General features: G+C 44.3%; 1 protein-coding gene across 3 annotated transcripts in view; it reads right to left on the reverse strand.

Moving 5' to 3' along the window:
- Positions 1–21,607, reverse strand: part of UCHL5 (ubiquitin C-terminal hydrolase L5) — a 667,016-nt gene that overhangs the window by 505,465 nt on the left and 139,944 nt on the right. For 2 of the 3 annotated variants that reach the window (XM_063940311.1, XM_063940310.1), the window contains one exon: positions 5,052–5,115. The exons of the other annotated variant lie outside the window; for it this stretch is intronic. Coding sequence is in view for 1 of the 2 variants with exons in the window: in XM_063940310.1 (XP_063796380.1) it covers positions 5,052–5,115 (64 nt within the window). In the remaining variant the exon portion in view is untranslated. The remainder of the gene's footprint in view (positions 1–5,051; positions 5,116–21,607) is intronic. 3 annotated transcript variants of the gene reach the window in all.

Here is a 21,607-nt window from a genome sequence, read left to right on the forward strand (position 1 = left end):
GCCTTCCCTATGCCACTTAAGTTGGCATCATCTGTCCATTGCATATTCTACAGGACACGTCAAGCAGAAATCTACACAGCTTTGACTAGTACCCAGTATACTCATGTCTCTTTGGGCATGTTTGATTATATATATCTCTTATGACAGCATCTTTAATATATATATATATATATATACATACATACACACACACACACATTTTATATATATATATATACATACATACATACACACACACACACACACACACACACACACACATACTAGGGTCTCAATTTCTGCTGATAAGGTAACTGTCCACGCCGCCACAGCGCTATAAACCCATGCCGATACAATCGCCGGTCTGAATAGTGTACCAGCATGTGCACGCTATCTGCAGGATCCCTGAGAATAGCTAGGGCTACCTTCTGGGCAAACGTGACACCTTAGGGGAAGATTCCCATCACATCCTGGCACTAGTGGGGAAAGGATACTGCCTGAGAATTCTTTGTGGGAAGCTGCAGTCTCTTGTCTGGAGATTCCCGCTCTTTTTCCTCATGAGAGGAGAGAAATTTACCTCAGCTTTCTTCCCCTTAAACATGTGTACCCTTGTGGCAGGGACAGATGAGTCATCAGTGATATGCCAATCATCTTTATTACAATAATCATATATTGAATACTTTTCTGCCATTTTGGCTGTAACTTTGCGTTATCGTAGTTGACACTGGAGTCAAACTCTGTGTCGATATCAGTGTCTATTATTTTGGATAGTGAGCATTGTGAGACTGAAGGTCTCTGCGCCATAGGGACAGACATGGGTAGATTTCCTGTCTGTTCTCTAATCTTTTGTGCAATAAATTCACCTTAGCACATATCCAAACAGGTGTCGGCAATGTCGACGGAGACACCCTCTCACACACATATTTGCTCCATCTCCTCCGTAGGGGAGCCTTTTAGCTCAGACATGTCGACACACACATACCGACACATCACACACACACAGGGGATGCTCTATTTGAAGACAGTTCCCCCACAAGGCCCTTTGGAGAGACAGAGAGAGAGTATGCCAGCACACACCCCAGCGCTATATGACCCAGGAATCACACAGTAACTTAGTGTTAACCCAGTAGCTGCTGTATATATTGTTTTTACGCCAAATTTATGTGCCCCCCTCTCTTTTTCACCCTCTTCTATCGTGCTTCTGTGGAGAGAAAAGGGCGCTGGTGAGTGCTGAGGAAGAAGCCCCGCCCCCTCAGCGGCGGGATTCTGTCCCGCGATTTTGTGTAAAAATAATGGCGGGGGCTCATGCATATATACAGTGCCCAGCTGTATATATGCCCTATTTTGCCAGGAGGTACTCAATTGAGGCCCAGGGCGCCCCCCCCCTGCGCCCTGCACCCTACAGTGACCGGAGTGTGTGGGTGTAATGTGGGAGCAATGGCGCAAAGCTGCAGTGCTGTGCGCTACCTCATATGAAGACAGGAGTCTTCTGCCGCCGATTTTGACGTCTTCTTGCTTCACCCGCCGGCTTCTGTCTTCTGGCTCTGCGAGGGGGACGGCGGCGCGGATCCGGGAACGGACGACCAAGGTTAAGTTCCTGTGTTCGATCCCTCTGGAGCTAATGGTGTCTAGTAGCCTAAGAAGCGCAACCTAGCCGCAGTTAGTAGGTTTGCTTCTCTCCCCTCAGTCCCACGTAGCAGAGAGTCTGTTGCCAGCAGAAGCTCTCTGAAAATAAAAAACTTAACTAAAATACTTTCTTATTAGCAAGCTCAGGAGAGCTCACTAAAATGCACCCAGCTCCGTCCGGGCACAGATTCTAACTAGTGATGAGCGGATTCGGTTTTACTCGGTTTTACTCGGTTTTACTCGGTTCTCAAAACGGCATCTTATTGGCTCACGGATGTCACGTGTTTTGGATAGCCAATAAGATGCCGTTTTGAGAACCGAGTAAAACCGAGTAAAACCGAACCTCGCTCATCACTAGTTCTAACTAAGGTCTGGAGGAGGGGCATAGAGGGAGGAGCCAGTGCACACCAGTAGTCCTAATTCTTCCTTAGAGTGCCCAGTCTCCTGCGGAGCCTGTCTACTCCCCATGGTCCTTACGGAGTCCCCAGCATTCACTAGGACGTTAGAGAAATAATGATAAGCTCAATATCAGGCAGGGATGCGGTCAAGATCCCACCGGACGGAATCCCGGCGGTGGGAATACCGACCGGCACAATCCCGACATTCTCCCTCTGTGGGTGTCCACGACACCCATAGAGGGAGAATAAATTAGTGTGCCAAGCGTAGCGAGGCACCGTGCCCGCAGCGTGGTGAGCGCAGCAAGCCCGCAGCGTGGTGAGCGCAGCAAGCCCGCAAGGGAGTGCGTTGCGCTCACCCCCCTGTGTTGCGCACAATCCTGTCGGGATTGTGCCGGTCAGGGATTCCTACCACCGGGATCTCGTACTGATCCCATCAGGCAACCTAGTACAATATTAGCAGAACTATATCTAGCAAGAACTCCCAGTGTAGTGTATCAGTACAAACCGGGAATCCAAGAGATATATGTTGACTATAAATCACAGAGAAAAATACGCAGTAAGTATAATCTTGTGAAATACCTATATTAGCTAATAAACCTGACGCCCTTAGCCCCCTCAGGTTACAGAATATAGGGGTAGCAGGCTAAGTGAAATACACGAATGGCAGACACGCAGCAGCTATATGCACACAAACAAAGTTATAATATACAATGCTTATAGGTTATAGCATACAATAAGACTGCACTAGACTAGCAATACAAAATAATACTCAGTATAGATCATACATGTTAATTGAGTAATACATTCATTTGCAATAATCTGTTATATAGTCATTAGATGTTAGGGGTCATTCAGAGTTGTTCGCTCGTTGACGGTTTTCGCAATGGACCGATTAAGTCAAAAATGCGCATGGTATGCAGTGCGCATGCGCTAAATATTTTAGCACAAAACTTAGTAGATTTACTCACGTCCGAACGAAGAATTTCCATCGTTGAAGTGATCGGAGTGTGATTGACAGGAAGTGAGTGTTTCTGGGCGGAAACTGACCGTTTTCTGGGAGTGTGCGGAAAAACGCAGGCGTGCCAGGATAAAACGCGGGAGTGTCTGGAGAAACGGGGGAGTGGCTGGCCGAACGCAGGGCGTGTTTATGACGTCAAACCAGGAACGAAATGGGCTGAGCTGATCGAACTACTCAGAAACTGCTAAGAAATTTCTATTTGCAATTCTGCTAATCTTTCGTTCGCAATTCTGCTATGCTAAGATACACTCCCAGAGTGCGGCGGCCTAGCGTGTGCAATGCTGCTAAAATCTGTTAGCGAGCGAACAACTCGGAATGAGGGCCGTTATCTGTTGTTAGGTGAAGTGTTAATTCTTAAACCCGAATTCAAGTGTATGATCTATTCACAAATTCATAGAAACCCGACGTGTTTCGTCCGTTAGGACTTCATCAGCGGTTATCATCAATTTGGCTTCACCAATATGTATCAATATACACAATGTATGGAATTGCTGTGAATATTTCCTTTTTGGTGCATCTGATTGAACCTCGAACTATGGGTGCAAACTGAAGTGAATCAAAGGTAAGTCCGTGTACTTCCTTTTTAACGCATCCAATTCGACTTCACAATCAAAGTGCAATTCAAACACTATCCAGAAAACTCGTTTTGTAGTGCCTCAAGGTTCACCTCACAGTTATATCTGCCCTTTACAGTGTCCACGCCAGCGCCAGATCGTGATTACAGCAGCCCAAAGAGACCCCTTACCTTCCCCTGTATGCGGCCACGCGATCCAGGAGACAGTGGCGAGTGTGTGACTAACATGGAAGAACACTGGAGCCTCCGCTGTAGTTACCTGGCAACCAGGGCGCGGGAGTATACAGTGCCGCTGGGGGAGTGATGGAGCTGCAGCAGGGGATGTCTGACTGACATCTATCACTGCTGCAGCCCTTGAAGTCTTCAGTTATTCTTTTCTTCTTAAAATCGTTTTCTTAGGGCTGCAGGAACAGCACCCCTGTTGTATGCCTGCTTATTACATGGCACCAACTTACAAAATTGAGCTCCCTGTGCATGGAGGCGGGGTTATAGAGGAGGAGCTGAGCATCTTGGGAACAGTCAAAAGCTTTGAGCCTGTTGGTGGCTCGGATCAAGATCCTACTCTACACCCCGATGTGAATCCTTGTGGAGCCCACTGTACCCCGCAGCAGAAATGTGAATTGTGCCGATCGGGAACGCCGGAACGGGCACGAATGATGCGCATACAGTGGCGGAGTTATTAGGCGTCCAAAAACAAACAATTGAATTGGCCCCTATATCTGGGATGAGCAAGTGAGAATGTGGTTTCAATGTCAGAAAAAAAATATAATATAGTAATACAGGTTGAGTATCCCTTATCCAAAATGCTTGGGACCGGAGGTATTTTGGATATCGGATTTTTCCGTATTTTGGAATAATTGCATACCATAATGAGATATCATGGCGATGGGACCTAAATCTAAGCACAGAAGGAATTATGTTTCATATACACCTTATACACACAGCCTGAAGGTCATTTTAGACAATATTTTTAATAACTTTCTGCATTAAACAAAGTCCGTGTACATACACACAATTCATTTATGTTTCATATACACCTTGTACACACAGCCTGAAGGTCATTTAATACAATATTTTTTATAACTTTGTGTATTAAACAAAGTTTGTGTACATTGAGCCATTAGAAAACAAAGGTTTCACTATCTCACTCTCACTCAAAAAAGTCCGTATTTCGGAATATTCCGTATTTCGGAATATTTGGATATGGGATACTCAACCTGTATAGTGATATTAATTTGCAGACCAAGGTGCTGCTGAGGAACTAGGAGATGCAGGAGATCTGGCCATAGGGGCATATTTTGCCAAAGAGGCAGTTTTTTTGTTGTTGCTGTTTTTTTAAACACACAAAATCTAAATAGGGGAAATTAGAGCATAAAAGGGAAGCTGTTTGGAAGGTTACAAAATCTAATGTAATTTGCCGGTTTAAATGAACATTGCTAGTAAAAATAGAGCTTACTGGAGATCTTCAAAGTGTTCTTGCTCTAAACTCCAAATTTCTTCTACTTGAACTCCTTGACAACCTAGACAATAATAAAATAAGATAGACTAGTCAGTCAACTTTTCTCTCTCTCTCTCAAAGGCAGTTCCACTTTAAATTTTTAAAGTTTACACATTTGTCTAAACATTGAAACATAGAATTTGATGGCAGATAAGGACACTTGGCCCATCTAGTATGCCTCTTTTTTACCATATTTTTATCTCAAACCTTATTTGATCCTTATTTCTTTGTAAGGATAACCTTATGTCTATCCCATGCATGTTTAAATTGCTCTACTGTCTTCTCCTCTACCAACTCTGATGAGAGGCTATTCCACTTGTCCACTACCCTTTCTGTAAAGTAATTTTTCCTCAAATTTCCCTTGAACCTACCTCCCGTGCAGTCTCAGTGCATGTCCTCGTGTTCTATTGCTTCTCTTCATTTGGAGAATGTTTCCCTCCTGGACTTTAGTTAAAACCCTTTGATATATTTGAAAAGTTTTTATCATGTCCCCCCTTTCCCTTCTCTGCTCCAAACTACACGGGTGGCATTCAGTATGCCGGCTGTTGGGATCTCGGCACTCAGTATACTGGCGCTGGAATCCCGACATCCGGCATACCGACAACTATTTTCCCTCTTGGGGGGTCTACCACCCCTCTTAAGGGAGAATAGATAACGTGGCGCGCGTGGCGAGCATAGCGAGCCCGCAAGGGGCTCATTTGCGCTGGCCCAGCTGTCGGTATGCCGGCGGTCTGGATTCCGGCGCCGGTATGCTGGCCGCCGGTATCCCGGCCGCCGGCATACCATACTACACCCAACTATACATAGAGATTTTTTAGTCTTTCTGGATATGTCTTTTGATGTAGGGCATGCATGATTTTAGTAGCCCTTCTTTGTACAGTCTCTAATGTATTAATATCCTTTTGAAGATATGATTGAACACAGTATTCTAGATGAGGCCATACCAATGACCTATACAGTGGCATTATTATTACTTTCTTTCTGCTGCAGATTCTCCCCCCCCCCCCCCCCCCCCAATGCAGGCAAGCATCTGACAAGCCTCCCTCATTGCTTTGTTACATTGCTTACCTGCCTTTAAGTCACCTGAAAATAAGAATTTACTCACCGGTAATTCTATTTCTCATAGTCCGTAGTGGATGCTGGGGACTCCGTAAGGACCATGGGGATTAGCGGCTCCGCAGGAGACTGGGCACAACTATAAAGAAAGCTTTTAGACTACTGGTGTGCACTGGCTCCTCCCACTAAGACCCTCCTCCAGACCTCAGTTAGGATACTGTGCCCGGAAGAGCTGACACAAGTAGGAAGGATTTTGAATCCCGGGTAAGACTCATACCAGCCACACCAATCACACCGTATAACTCGTGATACAATACCCAGTTAACAGCATGATAACAACTGAGCCTCTCAACAGATAGCTCAACCCTTTAGTTAAGCAATAACTATATACAAATATTGCAGACAATCCGCACTTGGGATGGGCGCCCAGCATCCACTACGGATTATGAGAAATAGAATTACCGGTGAGTAAATTCTTATTTTCTCTAACGTCCTAAGTGGATGCTGGGGACTCCGTAAGGACCATGGGGATTATACCAAAGCTCCCAAACGGGCGGGAGAGTGCGGATGACTCTGCAGCACCGAATGAGAGAACTCAAGGTCCTCCTCAGCCAGGGTATCAAATTTGTAGAATTTAGCAAACGTGTTTGCCCCTGACCAAGTAGCAGCTCGGCAAAGTTGAAGAGCAGAGACCCCTCAGGCAGCCGCCCAAGAAGAGCCCACCTTCCTCGTGGAATGGGCTTTTACAGATTTAGGATGCGGCAGTCCAGCCGCAGAATGTGCAAGCTGAATCGTACTACAGATCCAGCGAGCAATAGTCTGCTTAGAAGCAGGTTCACCCAACTTGTTGGGCGCATACAGGATAAAAAGCGAGTCAGTCTTCCTGACTCCAGCTGTCCTGGAAACATACATTTTTAGGGCCCTGACTACATCCAACAACTTGGAAGCCTCCAAGTCATTCGTAGCCGCAGGCAGCACGATAGGTTGGTTCAGATGAAAAGCTGATACCACTTTGGGGAGAAACTGGGGACGAGTCCTCAATTCTGCCCTATCCATATGGAAAATCAGATAAGGGCTTTTACATAACAAAGCCGCCAATTCTGAAACACGCCTGGCCGAAGCCAAGGCCAACAACATGACCACTTTCCACGTGAGATATTTTAAATCCACGGTTTTCAGTGGCTCAAACCAATGTGACTTTAGGAAATCCAACACCACGTTGAGATCCCAAGGTGCCACTGGAGGCACAAAAAGGGGCTGAATATGCAGCACTCCCTTAACAAAAGTCTGAACTTCAGGTAGTGAAGCCAATTCTCTCTGGAAGAAAATCGATAGAGCCGAAATCTGGACCTTAATGGAACCCAATTTAAGGCCCATAGTCACCCCTGACTGTAGGAAGTGCAGGAACCGGCCCAGCTGAAATTCTTCCGTTAGGGCCTTCCTGGCCTCACACCACGCAACATATTTTCGCCATATGCGGTGATAATGGTTCGCGGTTACTTCTTTCCTAGCTTTTATCAGCGTAGGAATGACTACCTCCGGAATGACCTTTTCCTTCAGGATCCGGTGTTCAACCGCCATGCCGTCAAACGCAGCCGCGGTAAGTCTTGGAACAGACAGGGCCCCTGCTGCAGCAGGTCCTGTCTGAGCGGTAGAGGCCATGGGTCCTCTGACATCATTTCTTGAAGTTCCGGATACCACGCTCTTCTCGGCCAATCCGGAACAATGAGTATAGTTCTTACTCCTCTTCTCCTTATTATCCTCAGTACCTTTGGTATGAGAGGAAGAGGAGGGAACACATAAACCGATCGGTACACCCACGGTGTTACCAGAGCGTCCACAGCTATCGCCTGCGGGTCTCTTGACCCGGCGCAATATTTTTCTAGCTTTTTGTTTAGGCGGGACGCCATCATGTCCACCTGTGGTTTTTCCCACTGGTTTACAATCATTTGAAAGACTTCTGGATGAAGTCCCCACTCTCCCGGGTGGAGGTCGTGCCTGCTGAGGAAGTCTGCTTCCCAGTTGTCCACTCCCGGAATGAACACTGCTGACAGTGCTAACACGTGATTTTCCGCCCATCGGAGAATCCTTGTGGCTTCTGCCATTGCCGTCCTGCTTCTTGTGCCGCCCTGTCGATTTACATGGGCGACTGCCGTGATGTTGTCTGACTATATCAGTACCGGCTGGTTTTGACTTAGGGCATTGTAAATGGCCCTTAGTTCCAGAATATTTATGTGCAGGGAAGTCTCCTGACTTGACCATAGTCCTTGGAAGTTTCTTCCCTGTGTGACTGCTCCCCAGCCTCGAAGGCTGGCATCCGTGGTCACCTGGACCCAGTCCTGTATGCCGAATCTGCGGCCCTCTTGAAGATGAGCACTCTGCAGCCACCACAGCAGAGACACCCTTGTCCTTGGAGACAGGGTTATCAGACGATGCATCTGAAGATGCGATCCGGACCACTTGTCCAACAGGTCCCACTGAAAGGTTCTTGCATGAAACCTGCCGAATGGAATCACTTTGTAGGAAGCTACCATTTTTCCCAGGATCCGCGTGCAGTGATGCACCGACACCTGTTTTGGTTTTAGGAGGCCTCTGACTAGAGATGACAGCTCCTTGGCCTTCTCCTCCGGGAGAACCACTTTTCTCTGTTCTGTGTCCAGAACCATCCCTAGGAACAGCAGGCGTGTCGTAGGGACCAGCTGTGACTTTGGAATGTTTAGAATCCAGCCGTGCTGTTGTAGCACTTCCCGAGATAGTGCTACCCCTACCAACAACTGCTCTCTGGACCTCGCCTTTATCAGGAGATCGTCCAAGTACGGGATAATGAAAACTCCCTTCCTTCGAAGGAGTATCATCATTTCCGCCATTACCTTGGTAAAGACCCTCGGAGCCGTGGAGAGACTGAACGGCAACGTCTGGAATTGGTAATGACAATCTTGTACCACAAACCTGAGGTACTCCTGGTGAGGATGGTAAATGGGGACATGTAGGTAAGCATCCTTTATGTCCAGCGATACCATGTAATCTCCCTCGTCCAGGCTTGCAATAACCGCCCTGAGCGATTCCATCTTGAACTTGAATTTTTTGATATATGTGTTCAAAGATTTCAAATTTAAAATGGGTCTCACCGAACCGTCCGGTTTCGGTACCACAAACATTGTGGAATAGTAACCCCTTCCGTGTTGAAGTAGGGGCACCTTTACTATCACTTGTTGTGAATACAGCTTTTGAATTGCCTGTAACACTGCCTTCCTGCCTGAGGGAGTGGTTGGCAAGGCAGATTTGAGGAAACGGCGGGGGGGAGACGTCTCGAATTCCAGTTTGTACCCCTGAGATACTATTTGAAGGATCCAGGGATCCACCCGTGAGCGAGCCCACTGATTGCTGAAATGCTTGAGACGGGCCCCCACCGTACCTGGCTCTGCCTGTGGAGCCCCAGCGTCATGCTGTGGTCTTAGAAGAAGCGGGGGAGGACTTTTGCTCTTGGGAACTGGCTGTATGCTGCAGCTTTTTCCCTCTACCTCTTCCTCTGGGCAGAAAGGACGCGCCTTTAACCCGCTTGCCCCTATTGGGCCGAAAGGACTGTACCTGATAATACGGTGCTTTCTTTGGTTGTGAGGGAACATGGGGCAAAAATGTAGACTTCCCAGCTGTTGCTGTGGAAACGAGGTCCGAGAGACCATCCTCGAACAATTCCTCACCCTTATAAGGCAGAACTTCCATGTGTCGTTTGGAATCTGCATCACCTGTCCACTGCCGAGTCCATAACCCTCTCCTGGCAGAAATGGACATTGCACTAATTTTGGATGCCAGCCGGCAAATATCCCTCTGTGCATCCCTCATGTATAAAAGTGCGTCTTTTATATGCTCTACGTTCAGCAAAATAGTGTCCCTGTCTAGGGTATCTATATTTTCTGACAGGGAATCTGACCACGCAGCAGCAGCGCTGCACATCCAGGCTGAAGCTATAGCCGGTCTCAGTATCACACCTGTGTGTGTATATATAGATTTCAGGATAGCCTCCTGCTTTCTATCAGCAGATTCCTTCAGGGCGGCCGTATCCGGAGACGGTAGTGCCACCTTCTTTGACAAGCGTGTGAGCGCTTTATCCACCCTAGGGGATGTTTCCCAGCGTGACCTATCCTCTGGCGGGAAAGGGTACGCCATTAGTAACCTCTTAGAAATTACCATCTTTTTATCAGGGGAAGCCCACGCTTCTTCACACACTTCATTTAACTCTTCAGATGGAGGAAAAGCTACTGGTAATTTTTTCTCTCCAAACATTGTACCCTTTTTTGTGGTACCGGGGGTAACATCAGAAATGTGCAACACATTTTTCATTGCCTCAATCATGTAACGTGTGGCCCTACTGGAAGTTACATTAGTCTCTTCGTCGTCGACACTGGAGTCAGTATCCGTGTCGACATCTGTGTCAACCATCTGAGGTAGCGGGCGTTTTAGAGCCCCTGATGGTTTTTGAGACGCCTGGGCAGGCACAGGCTGAGAAGCCGGCTGTCCCACATTAGGTATGTCGTCAAACCTTTTATGTAAGGAGTCGACACTATCACGTAATTCCTTCCACAGCACCATCCACTCAGGTGTCGACCCCGCAGGGGGTGACATCACATTTACAGGCATCTGCTCCGCCTCCACATAAGCCTCCTCATCAAACATGTCGACACAGCCGTACCGACACACCGCAAACACACAGGGAATGCTCTGACAGAGGACAGGACCCCACAAAGCCCTTTGGGGAGACAGAGAGAGAGTATGCCAGCACACACCAGAGCGCTATATAACACTGGGATCCCACTATCAATGAGTGTTTTCCCTATAGCTGCTTTTTTATATATATTACATATATATATATCTATACTGCGCCTAAATTTAGTGCCCCCCCTCTCTTTTTTACCCTTCTGTAGTATTCTCAGACTGCAGGGGAGAGCCAGGGAGCTTCCTTCCAGCGGAACTGTGAGGGAAAAATGGCGCCAGTGTGCTGAGGGAGAAGCCCCGCCCCCTTTTCGGCGGACTTTCTCCCGCTTTTTCTGTGATACTGGCAGGGGTAATTTTACATCTATATAGCCTCTGGGACTATATATGATGTATATTTTGCCAGCCAAGGTGTTATTAATTGCCCTCAGGGCGCCCCCCCCCCCAGCGCCCTGCACCCATCAGTGACCGAAGTATGAGGTGTACATGAGGAGCAATGGCGCACAGCTGCAGTGCTGTGCGCTACCTTGGTGAAGACTGAAGTCTTCTGCCGCAGATTTTCCGGACCTTCTTCGTGCTTCTGGCTCTGTAAGGGGGACGGCGGCGCGGCTCCGGGAACGAACACCAAGGTCGGGTCCTGCGGTCGATCCCTCTGGAGCTAATGGTATCCAGTAGCCTAAGAAGCCCAAACTACCACCTGTTAGGTAGGTTCGCTTCTTCTCCCCTTAGTCCCTCGCTGCAGTGAGTCTGTTGCCAGCAGATCTCACTGAAAATAAAAAACCTAAATATACTTTCTTTCTAGGTGCTCAGGAGAGCCCCTAGTGTGCATCCAGCTCGGCCGGGCACAAGAATCTAACTGAGGTCTGAAGGAGGGTCTTAGTGGGAGGAGCCAGTGCACACCAGTAGTCTAAAAGCTTTCTTTATAGTTGTGCCCAGTCTCCTGCGGAGCCGCTAATCCCCATGGTCCTTACGGAGTCCCCAGCATCCACTTAGGACGTTAGAGAAATAGTGACTCCTAGATCCCTTTCCTCCTCCATATTAGTTTCCAGTATAGTGCCATTAATACTATATTCAGCCTCTACGGACTAAGAGAAAAGGATTTACCGGTAGGTATTAAAATCCTATTTTCTGAAACGTCCTAGAGGATGCTGGGGACTCCGTAAGGACCATGGGGTTTATACCAAAGCTCCAGACCGGGCGGGAGAGTGCGGGCGACTCTGCAGCACCGATTGAGCAAACATGAGGTCCCCATCAGCCAGGGTATCAAACTTGCAGAGCTTAGCAAAAGTGTTTGAACCCGACCAAGTAACCGCTCGGCAAAGTTGAACTGCCGAGACTCCTCGGGCATCCACCCTAAAAGAGCCCATCTCCCTAGGGTATAAAGAGAAGTGATAGCGATAGGACAGATAGAGCACGCAGAAAAAAAAAGATAAATCAGACAGAACTACCACAAGTCACATACAATGTAAATGAATACACAATAATATAACTGCAATGAGCACTTGAATTAAATATTAAGCCTGTTTTGGAAAGCAGGTAGGATACAAGTGTTTGTAAAAACCTGGCTCCTTGGAGACGTTTTTACAGGGAGACTGAGCTCAGTGTTCATGGAGACCTTGCTTGGTGCAAGCTGAAGATGGCAACCCTGGTCTCTGAGGTAAGGAGGGAGTGCTTACAGCTCAAGGGTGGGGAATTTGCAGTAGACCGACACCCAAAGCTGGGTAAGGGGCTACAGGTTAAGAGCTGTTAAGAGCGCCTCCCCTTGCTGGTCTTCCACCCCAGGTACTACAGGCCTTTATAAATTTAGTGTATACACTAAAACGTGTGCCTTATATGCTCTGGTGGTCTAGTGGTATCCCTGACCGGTGCCCGTGTACACGCCAGAGCAGCGGTCCGTCTCCCGGGACAAGTGGCGGACCGCGATTTAAATGCTGGTCCTTTAATATGGGACCCTCTTACCTGCCCCCATATGCCAGCCACGCAGTCCTGGGGTCCTCACAGTGAGCGGTGCTAGATGCGAAGTGCGCATCTGCCGCAAGCACCCATTTTGTCATTGGCCGTGCGGGAGTTTTGGCGCCTGCGGGGAGTGATGGAACTGTAGTCTGCAGACTTACAACGCTGACAAGCTCAGACAGTCAAAAAAAAAAAAAAAAACCACCACACACACACACCTTTAAAATTATAGGCATGGGGCTGCTATAGCAGCTCGCTGTAATAGGTGCATCCCAGCTTCCAGCTAGCACCAACAAAAAACTGACCTGCCTCAGCATGGAGGCGGGGGTTATAGGGGAGAGGAGACTAGCATTCGGAAAACTTAGCTGTTTGGTGCCCGGACTCTCATCCACCAACTTCAACCCCCAATGTTCTCCCTGTGGAGCCCTATGAATCCCGAAGAAGAAATACAGACCACCAATGTGTAAATAAAACAGTAATAACAAAAATGACAATAAGTTATTGACTCACAAACAAAACAAGTAATGTCAGGTAGATACAGGTACATAATTCCACATGATCACTGTGGATCCCCTAATTAACATGAGTGGGGACCCCTAAGAATAAGCTTTAAAAAGCTTTCTGACTGACCAAAGCTGGACCATCATAAAACACACTATCATATAAGTTAAAATAAAAAATATATATTTGTAATGATTTAATTGTATGGTAATAAAAACTTTATGTTTAAACTCTATGGCTGGGATGTAATGGTGGCAAAGTTTGCAGAAATTAGTGACTTTTACGGACATAGCCGTAAATGTCAGACATTTTGCAAAGTAGGCCAATGTAATAGCGGCTGAGTCCATGAAAACTCAGCCACTTTCTGCTTTAACGCAGAATGGCCAGGAAAAAGTCAGAACCAGATGTTTTGTCCATGTTAAACATACAACTTGTAACGGAGTCAGAGTATGGAAAGTTCACACACGCACTACGAACTCAGACATAAATAGACATGTTTTTTGGCCTGAGTTATACTTGACAATGTTGAAAATAAATTACAAGTACACAATTACAGCACATTTACAACAAACATTTTGTAAATGTAACCATAAAAAAAAATTTGTATATTATATTATATATATATATATATATATATATACACATACACACACACACACATACACATACACATACATACATACACACACACACAATATATAATAAATAATAATAATAATAATCTTAAGAATTTAATACCTGCCGGTAATTCCTTTTCTCACTGTCCGTAGTGAATACTAGGATTCCATGGGGTATAGATCGAATGCACTGGAGACTGGCGCATTAAAAACCTTTAGTGTGTCTATGTGTGTGCTGGCTCCTCCCCTCTATGCCCCTCCTAGGAAACTGTGCCCGAGGAAACGGACATACCATGAGAGAAGGAATAAAAACAACTGTGGTGAGGCAGCAAGCCAACACACCACCATAACCAAAAAGGAGGGCGCTAGCCAGAACAGAGGAGAGCAACACCAACCAAACCAGGATAGCACAGCTACCCCAACAACATAATGGGACTAATAATCTAAACAATATGTGAACTACAAAGTAACATAGTAACATAGTATCTGAGGTTGAAAAAAGACAATTGTCCATCGAGTTCAACCTATTTGTGGTCTCCTATGCATGATGATTTGACTAAAATTTCTGACTGATGCTGCTGTCAGCCGTTGCATTTTATCCCTATTTATAGTAACTATAATGCATGACTATGCACCATACCCCTGGATATCCTTATCCATTAGGAATTTAGGAATTTATCTAATCCATTCTTAAAGGTGTTGACAGAATCCGCCATTACAACTCCCTCAGGCAGGGAATTCCAAACACTTATTTTCTTTACCGTGAAAAAGCCTTTACGCCGTATTGTGTGGAATCTCCTCTCCTCTAACCTGAGCGAGTGTCCACGAGTCCTGTGTTGATCTAACCAAAAACAGGTCCCGCGCAAGCTCTGTGTATTGTCCCCTTATATATTTGTAGATGTAGATCATATCCCCTCTTAGTCTCCGCTTTTCCATTGTAAACATGCCTAGTCTTTCAAGCCTTTCCTTGTATTCCATCGTCTTCATGCCCTTAATTAGTTTGGTCGCCCTCCTCTGAACCTTTTCTAGCTCCAGGATATCCTTTTTGTAGTACGGTGCCCAGAATTGTACACAGTATGTGGCCTCACTAGTGATTTATATAACGGGAGTATAATACTCTCGTCCCTAGCATCAATACCCCGTTTTATGCATGCTAATATCTTATTAGCCTTCTTTGCTGCAGTCCTACCTTGGGTACTACTGCTTAGTTTGCTATCTATGAGGACACCTAAGTCCTTTTCCAGTACAGAATCCTCTAATTTTACCCCATTTAGTAGGTAGGTGTAATTTTTGTTCTCGTTACCACAGTGCATTACCTTACTCTTGTCTGTGTTGAAGCGCATTCTGCATTTGGCTGCCCATGCTTCTAATTTAACCAAGTCGTTCTGAAGAGACTCGGCATCCTCCTCTGTATTTATAGCCTTACACAATTTGGTATCATCTGCAAAAATTGACACCATGCTCTCTAGACCTTCTGTTAGGTCGTTAATGAAAATATTGAACAATAGCGGTCCTAATACTGAGCGTTGTGGCACACCACTTAGCACTTCAGTCCAAGTTGAAAAAGATCCATTAACCACAACGCGCTGCTCCCTATTATCTAACCAGTTTTTGACTCCAGTGCATATTGTGCTTCTTAGCCCTGATTCTTGTAGCTTGTAGATAAGTCTCATGTGTGGTACAGTATCTAACGCTTTGGCAAAGTCTAAAAAGATTACATCCACCTCTTTACCCTGATCTAGGTTTGCGCTTACTGTTTCATAAAAGCCAAGTAAGTTGGTTTGACAGGATCTGTCCTTCATAAACCCATGTTGATTCCTTTTAATGACCTTATTGACTTCAAGGAACTTCTGAATACTATCTCTTAGAATACCTTCTAATACTTTCCTCACTATAGATGTAAGACTAACTGGTCTATAATTACCTGGTTCAGCTTTACTTCCCTTTTTGAATATAGGCACTACTTCCGCTATACGCCAGTCTTTGGGAACCATACCTGATATAACTGAATCCTTAAAGATCAAAGATAGCGGTTTTGCCAGTTCAGAGTGAAGCTCCATTAGAACCCTTGGGTGAATACCATCGGGCCCTGGTGATTTATTTATCTTTAAATGTTTTTATCGGTCACAGACTACTTCCTCGCTTAAATAAGTACCTATCAGTGGGATATTCTCATTATTGAGATTGTGTGTCAGTCCCTGAATTGGGTCCTCTCTAGTGAATACTGTTGAAAAAAACAAATTTAGTATGTCCGCTGTCATTATCATTTTTGCTTAAGACTCTCAACTTGTCTTTTAAAGGGCCTATACTCTCCTTCTTTAATCTCTTGCTATTAATGTATTTAAATAATTTTTTGGGATTCACTTTGCTTTCCTTTGCTACTAGTTTTTCAGTATCTACTTTAGCCGCTCTTATTTCCTTTTTGCAAATTTTGTTACATTCCTTATAGTGCTGAAATGACTCTGCTTCCCCGTCAGATTTGTATTTTTTAAATGCTCGCCTTTTCTTGCCCATAAGTTCCTTAATCTTTTTGTTAAGCCACATCGGTTTATGATTTTTATTCCTTTTGTTGCTGCGCATAGGAATAAATTTGAGTGAATTTTTAGCTAGCAGGAATTTTAGTACCTACCATTTCTCCGTTGTATTTTTTCCTAAAAACAAACCTTCCCATTCAATATCCCTGAAAAATACCCTCATCTTTTCAAAATTTGCTTTGCTAGTTTAGAGTCCTAGTTGAGCCAGTATAGGGCTGTTTATGGAAACGTATATTGAATGTGACCATATTGTGGTCGCTGTTTCCTATGGGTTCCCCTACTATAATACCGGATACCAAATCCCCATTGTTTGTAAATACCAGGTCTAAGATTGCATTGTACCTACCTAGTTGGTTCCTTAATTAGTTGGACTAAGTAGTTATCATTAAGTGTGTTTAAAAACATATTGCCCCTAGCAGTATCACTTGAATCGTTTTTCCAGTTTATCTCTGGATAGTTAAAATCTCCCATCACTACTATGTCCCCTACTCCTGCTGCTCTTTCAATTTGCTTTAGTAACAATTCCTCATCAGATGCGTTGATACCAGGCGGCCTATAGCATACACCCAATACTAACTTTTTTATTCCTTTTCCCCCGCATGCAATTTCTACCCATAATGTCTCGACAGTGTCTACAGTCCCCTCCTGAATATCTTCCCGTATATCAGGTTTTAAAAACGGCTTTACGTAAAGACACACCCCATCCACCTTTTTTATTTAGTCTGTCTCTCCTAAACAGTGTATAGCCCTCTAGATTGACTGTCCAATCATGAGATTCATCCCACCAAACCATGCGCTCCTTTTTTTTCACCTTATTTAGCAGCTGGTTTGTTCAAAATAGGAACACATCTAATTCCAAATGGATATACTACACAACAAAAAAAGAATGAACAACCTGCGCTTAAAGGTGCAGAAAAGATTACATATATAATGACACTAATAAACAATGCTTTGTGTCTCAGCAACTTTCCTCATTCCCCATAGGTATTTCTATTTCAAATGCTCCTCTTGCCTTATTTCTTATTTTCATAGGGATTAAATGAAATGGATCAGTTTCACTTGCATTTCATTTCATTCCCACATGCACATCAAGGTATCTTTAAATAAATCAGCTCTCACATCAAGCCATATCCATATGGAAACACTCACTTTAAAATCCTTTCCCGCGTTCATCAAAAGGTATCTTTCTTGTCAGACAAATGTGATGGGTAGAAAGAGTTTCTTTTATTACAATGCCACGTAAAAGATTAATCCAAGATAAAAGATTAAAATGTTCCAATAAAAGTTCTTATATTAAGACCGGATAGCAGGGACAAGAGAAGCACAGTGCAGCGTCTGTGCGGTCGCTTACTGCAGTCAACGGGCACCAGCAGCTTTCAGATGAATAGAATCGAACCGACCTCTCTCTCCTTGCGTCCTGCGTCTCTCAACAACGGGGGCGTCGACGCGTTTCAGAGATTCCACTTCAGGGTTTTTAAACCCGTTTACTCACACGTGACCAATCATTCAAAATCAATACATCTGTCTATCTGAATACCACATTATAGTTATAACAAGTGTTTAAAACATAGAATGGATACAATATTACCAAAAATAGAACACATTAGTAAGTATTTAAAACTGGAATCATTAAAAAACACAATGATTAAGCTTTACTGAATAATTAAAACAGCAGCATCCACACGTGAAAACTCATATACACCGCATGGAAAAATGGAAAACACAAGAGAACATCATTAGTATGGTTGATACAAAAGTGTGTAACGCAATTATTTTTTCATCATAAAAACCATTTAGTCAGCATTCAGTCCTTGTGGACATAAAGTCCTCATCTTAAATATAGTCTTCATTTCTAATTTAGCCATTATGATAGCAACCATCGGAGAAGCTGGATTAATGGTATTCCAAAAGGACAGTTTCAACGATTGCGTAGAAATTGCACAGAAGTAGACGTTTGACAGTCAAGCGCAGATTATAGAAGAGAGATTTTTAAGAAAGGGCTATGATAAGAATATTATCTATAAAGCAAAAATGGAAGCAAGATCAGGAAATATAGAAGATATGTTACAGGAAAATAGAAACAAAAATAAGAAGAGAGGTTTGAAGGAGGTATCTTTTATAACTAAATATACTTCACATCATAAAGAATTGGAAAGGATCATATGTAAGCATTGGCATCTTCTCAACCAAGATCCTTTGCTGAAAAACCACATAATGGAAAAACCCAGGTTCATTTACAAACGAGCGGACAATTTGAGAGATCAACTGGTGAGAAGTGCGATTCCAGTGGAAAAAATGAACCACTAGAATACTCACCAAGAGTTTCTTTAGATGTGGTTCTTGCACATTATGTAAATCATGTAAAACAGACAATAAAATCACTGAATGTGTATCTAACAATACACAAACAAACTATCGATGAATTCATCACTTGCGGAAGCAAAAATGTGGTGTACCTTTTAGAGTGTATCTGCGGGCTCCAGTATGTCGGACGAACCAGCAGATCACTTAAGGACAGATTCAGTGAGCATGTCCGAAATATAAAAAAAAAAGGATATGATAAACACAATGTTTCTCTGCATTTTAGAGATAAACACGATTGTAACATCAAAGCCCTGAAAAGTTTTTGTGGAATAAAAATAGTCAAGCCACACTGGAGGGTTAAAAATACAGTCAGCTTTGGCTAAATTAGAAATGAAGACTATATTTAAGATGAGGACTTTATGACCACAAGGACTGAATGCCGACTTTGAAACTAAATGGTTTTTATGATGAAAAAAATAATTGTATGTTACACACTTTTGTATCAACCATACTAATGATGTTCTCTTGTGTTTTCCATTTTTCCATGCGGTGTATATGAGTTTTCAAGTGTGGATGCTGTTGTTTTAATTATTCAGTAAAGCTTAATCACTGTGTTTTTTAATGATTCCAGTTTTAAATACTTACTAATGTGTCCTATTTTTGGTAATATTGTATCCATTCTATGTTTTAAACACTTGTTATAACTATAATGTGGTATTCAGATACACAGATGTATTGATTTTGAATGATTGGTCACGTGTGAGTAAACGGGTTTAAAAACCCTGAAGTGGTAAGGAACGGGCAGTCTTGAAGAACGAGATCGAATCTCTGAAACGCGCCGACGCCCCTGTTGAGAGACGCAGGACGCAAGGAGAGGTCGGTCCGCTTGTATTCATCTGAAGCCGCTGGTGCCCGTTGACTGCAGTAAGCGACCGCACAGACGCTGCACCGTGCGTCTCTTGTCCCTGCTATCCGGTCTTACTATATGAACTTTTATTGGAACATTTTAATCATTTATCTTGGATTAATCTTTTACGTGGCATTGTAATAAAAGAAACCCTTTCTACCCATCACGTTTGTCTGACAAGAAAGATACCTTTTGATGAATGCGAGAAAGAATTTTAAAGTGAATGTTTCCATATGGATATAGCGTGATGTGAGAGCTGATTTATTTAAAGATACCTTGATGTGTATGCGGGAATGAAATGAAATGTAAGTGAAACTGATCCATTTCATTTAATCCCTGTGAAGATAAGAAATAAGGCGAGAGGATCATTTGAAATAGAAATACCTATGGGGAATGAGGAAAGTTGCTGAGACACAAAGCATTGTTTATTAGAGTCATTATATATGTAATCTTTTCTGCACCTTTAAGCGCAGGTTGTTCATTCTTTTTTTTTGTGTAACATAATGGGACCGCAATGGCGGGCCAACCAAATACTTACGCAGGTAAGCAGGAATCGAAGCATTGAGGCGGGCGCCCAGTATCCACTACGGACTACGAGAAAAGGATTTACCGGTAGGTATTAAATTCCTATTTTCTCTTACTTCCCAGTAGATGCTGGAATTTTGGACTTAAGTACCATGGGGAAGTTCCAAAGTTCCCAAACGGGTGGGAGAGTGCCGAGACCCCTGTAAAACCGCCCTGACCAATCTGAAGGTCATCCTTGGCCAATGTGTCGAACAGATAGAATTTCACAAAAGTGTTTGAACCAGACCAAGTATCAGCTCGGCACAACTGTAAGGCCGAGAGACACCGGGCAGCCACCCAGGAAGAGTCAACAGAACTCGTTGAGTGGGCCTGAATAGACGTTGGCAAAGGCAAAGCTACCAAAGTTTAGGCCTGTTGAATGGTCAACCTGAACCAACGAGCAATTCATTGATTAAAAGCAGGACAACCAATCTTTGTGCATCATAAAAGGACAAACAATGAATCAGATTTCCGATGACAAGCCGTCCTTTTGACATAAACCTTCAGAGTCCTCACCACATCCAAGGACTCTGGCCCAATGGAAGCATCAGACAACACCGGAACTACAATGGGTTGATTGACATGAGTAGCGGAAACCACCTTCGGCAAAAACTGAGGACGGGTCCTGAGTTCCGCCCTGTCTTCATGAAAAATCAAACAAGGGCTCTTACAGGATAAGGACCACAATTCAGAGACACGTTCTACAAACGCCAATACCAATAACATCACCGTCTTCCAGGTGAGAAATGTTAACTCCTCCCTAAGCAAGAGTTCAGACCAGTCCGACTGAAGAAAGGACAAGACCACATTGAGATCCCACAGAGCTGTGGGAGGTACAAAGGGCGGTTGCAGATGAAGAACTCCTTTTAGAAAGCTTTGTACTTCAGGCAACATGGCAAGTTGTTTTTGGAAGAAAATAGAAAGAGGCAAAATCTGGACTTTAATGGAGCCTAAGCGTAGGCCCATATCCACAGCCGCTTGCAGGAAAAGTCGAAAACGACCAATTCTAAACTCCACGGGAGGCACATTTCTACTTTCACACCAGGAAACATACTTCTTCCAGATACGATGATAATGTTTTGACGTAACCATCTCCCTGGCTTGGACCATGGTGGAAATAACCCCAGGAGAGAAGACCTTTCCTTGCTAGAATCTCCCTCTCAACTTGCAAGCCATCAAACGTAGCCGCTGTAAGTCTATATAGAAGAACGGACATTGTTGAACATAGTTTTGGAGCAGTAGAGGCCAGGGATCCTCCAGAACCTTGGTTAGGAGGTCTGAGTACCACGCCCGTCGAGGCAAAATGGGGAAATGAGAATTGCTTGAACGCTTTCCCTTCTTAGTCTTTTTAGAACCCTTGGGATAAGC

This window comes from Pseudophryne corroboree, chromosome 9 (assembly GCF_028390025.1).
Source record: "Pseudophryne corroboree isolate aPseCor3 chromosome 9, aPseCor3.hap2, whole genome shotgun sequence".
In the NCBI taxonomy this organism is placed as follows: Eukaryota; Metazoa; Chordata; class Amphibia; order Anura; family Myobatrachidae; genus Pseudophryne; species Pseudophryne corroboree.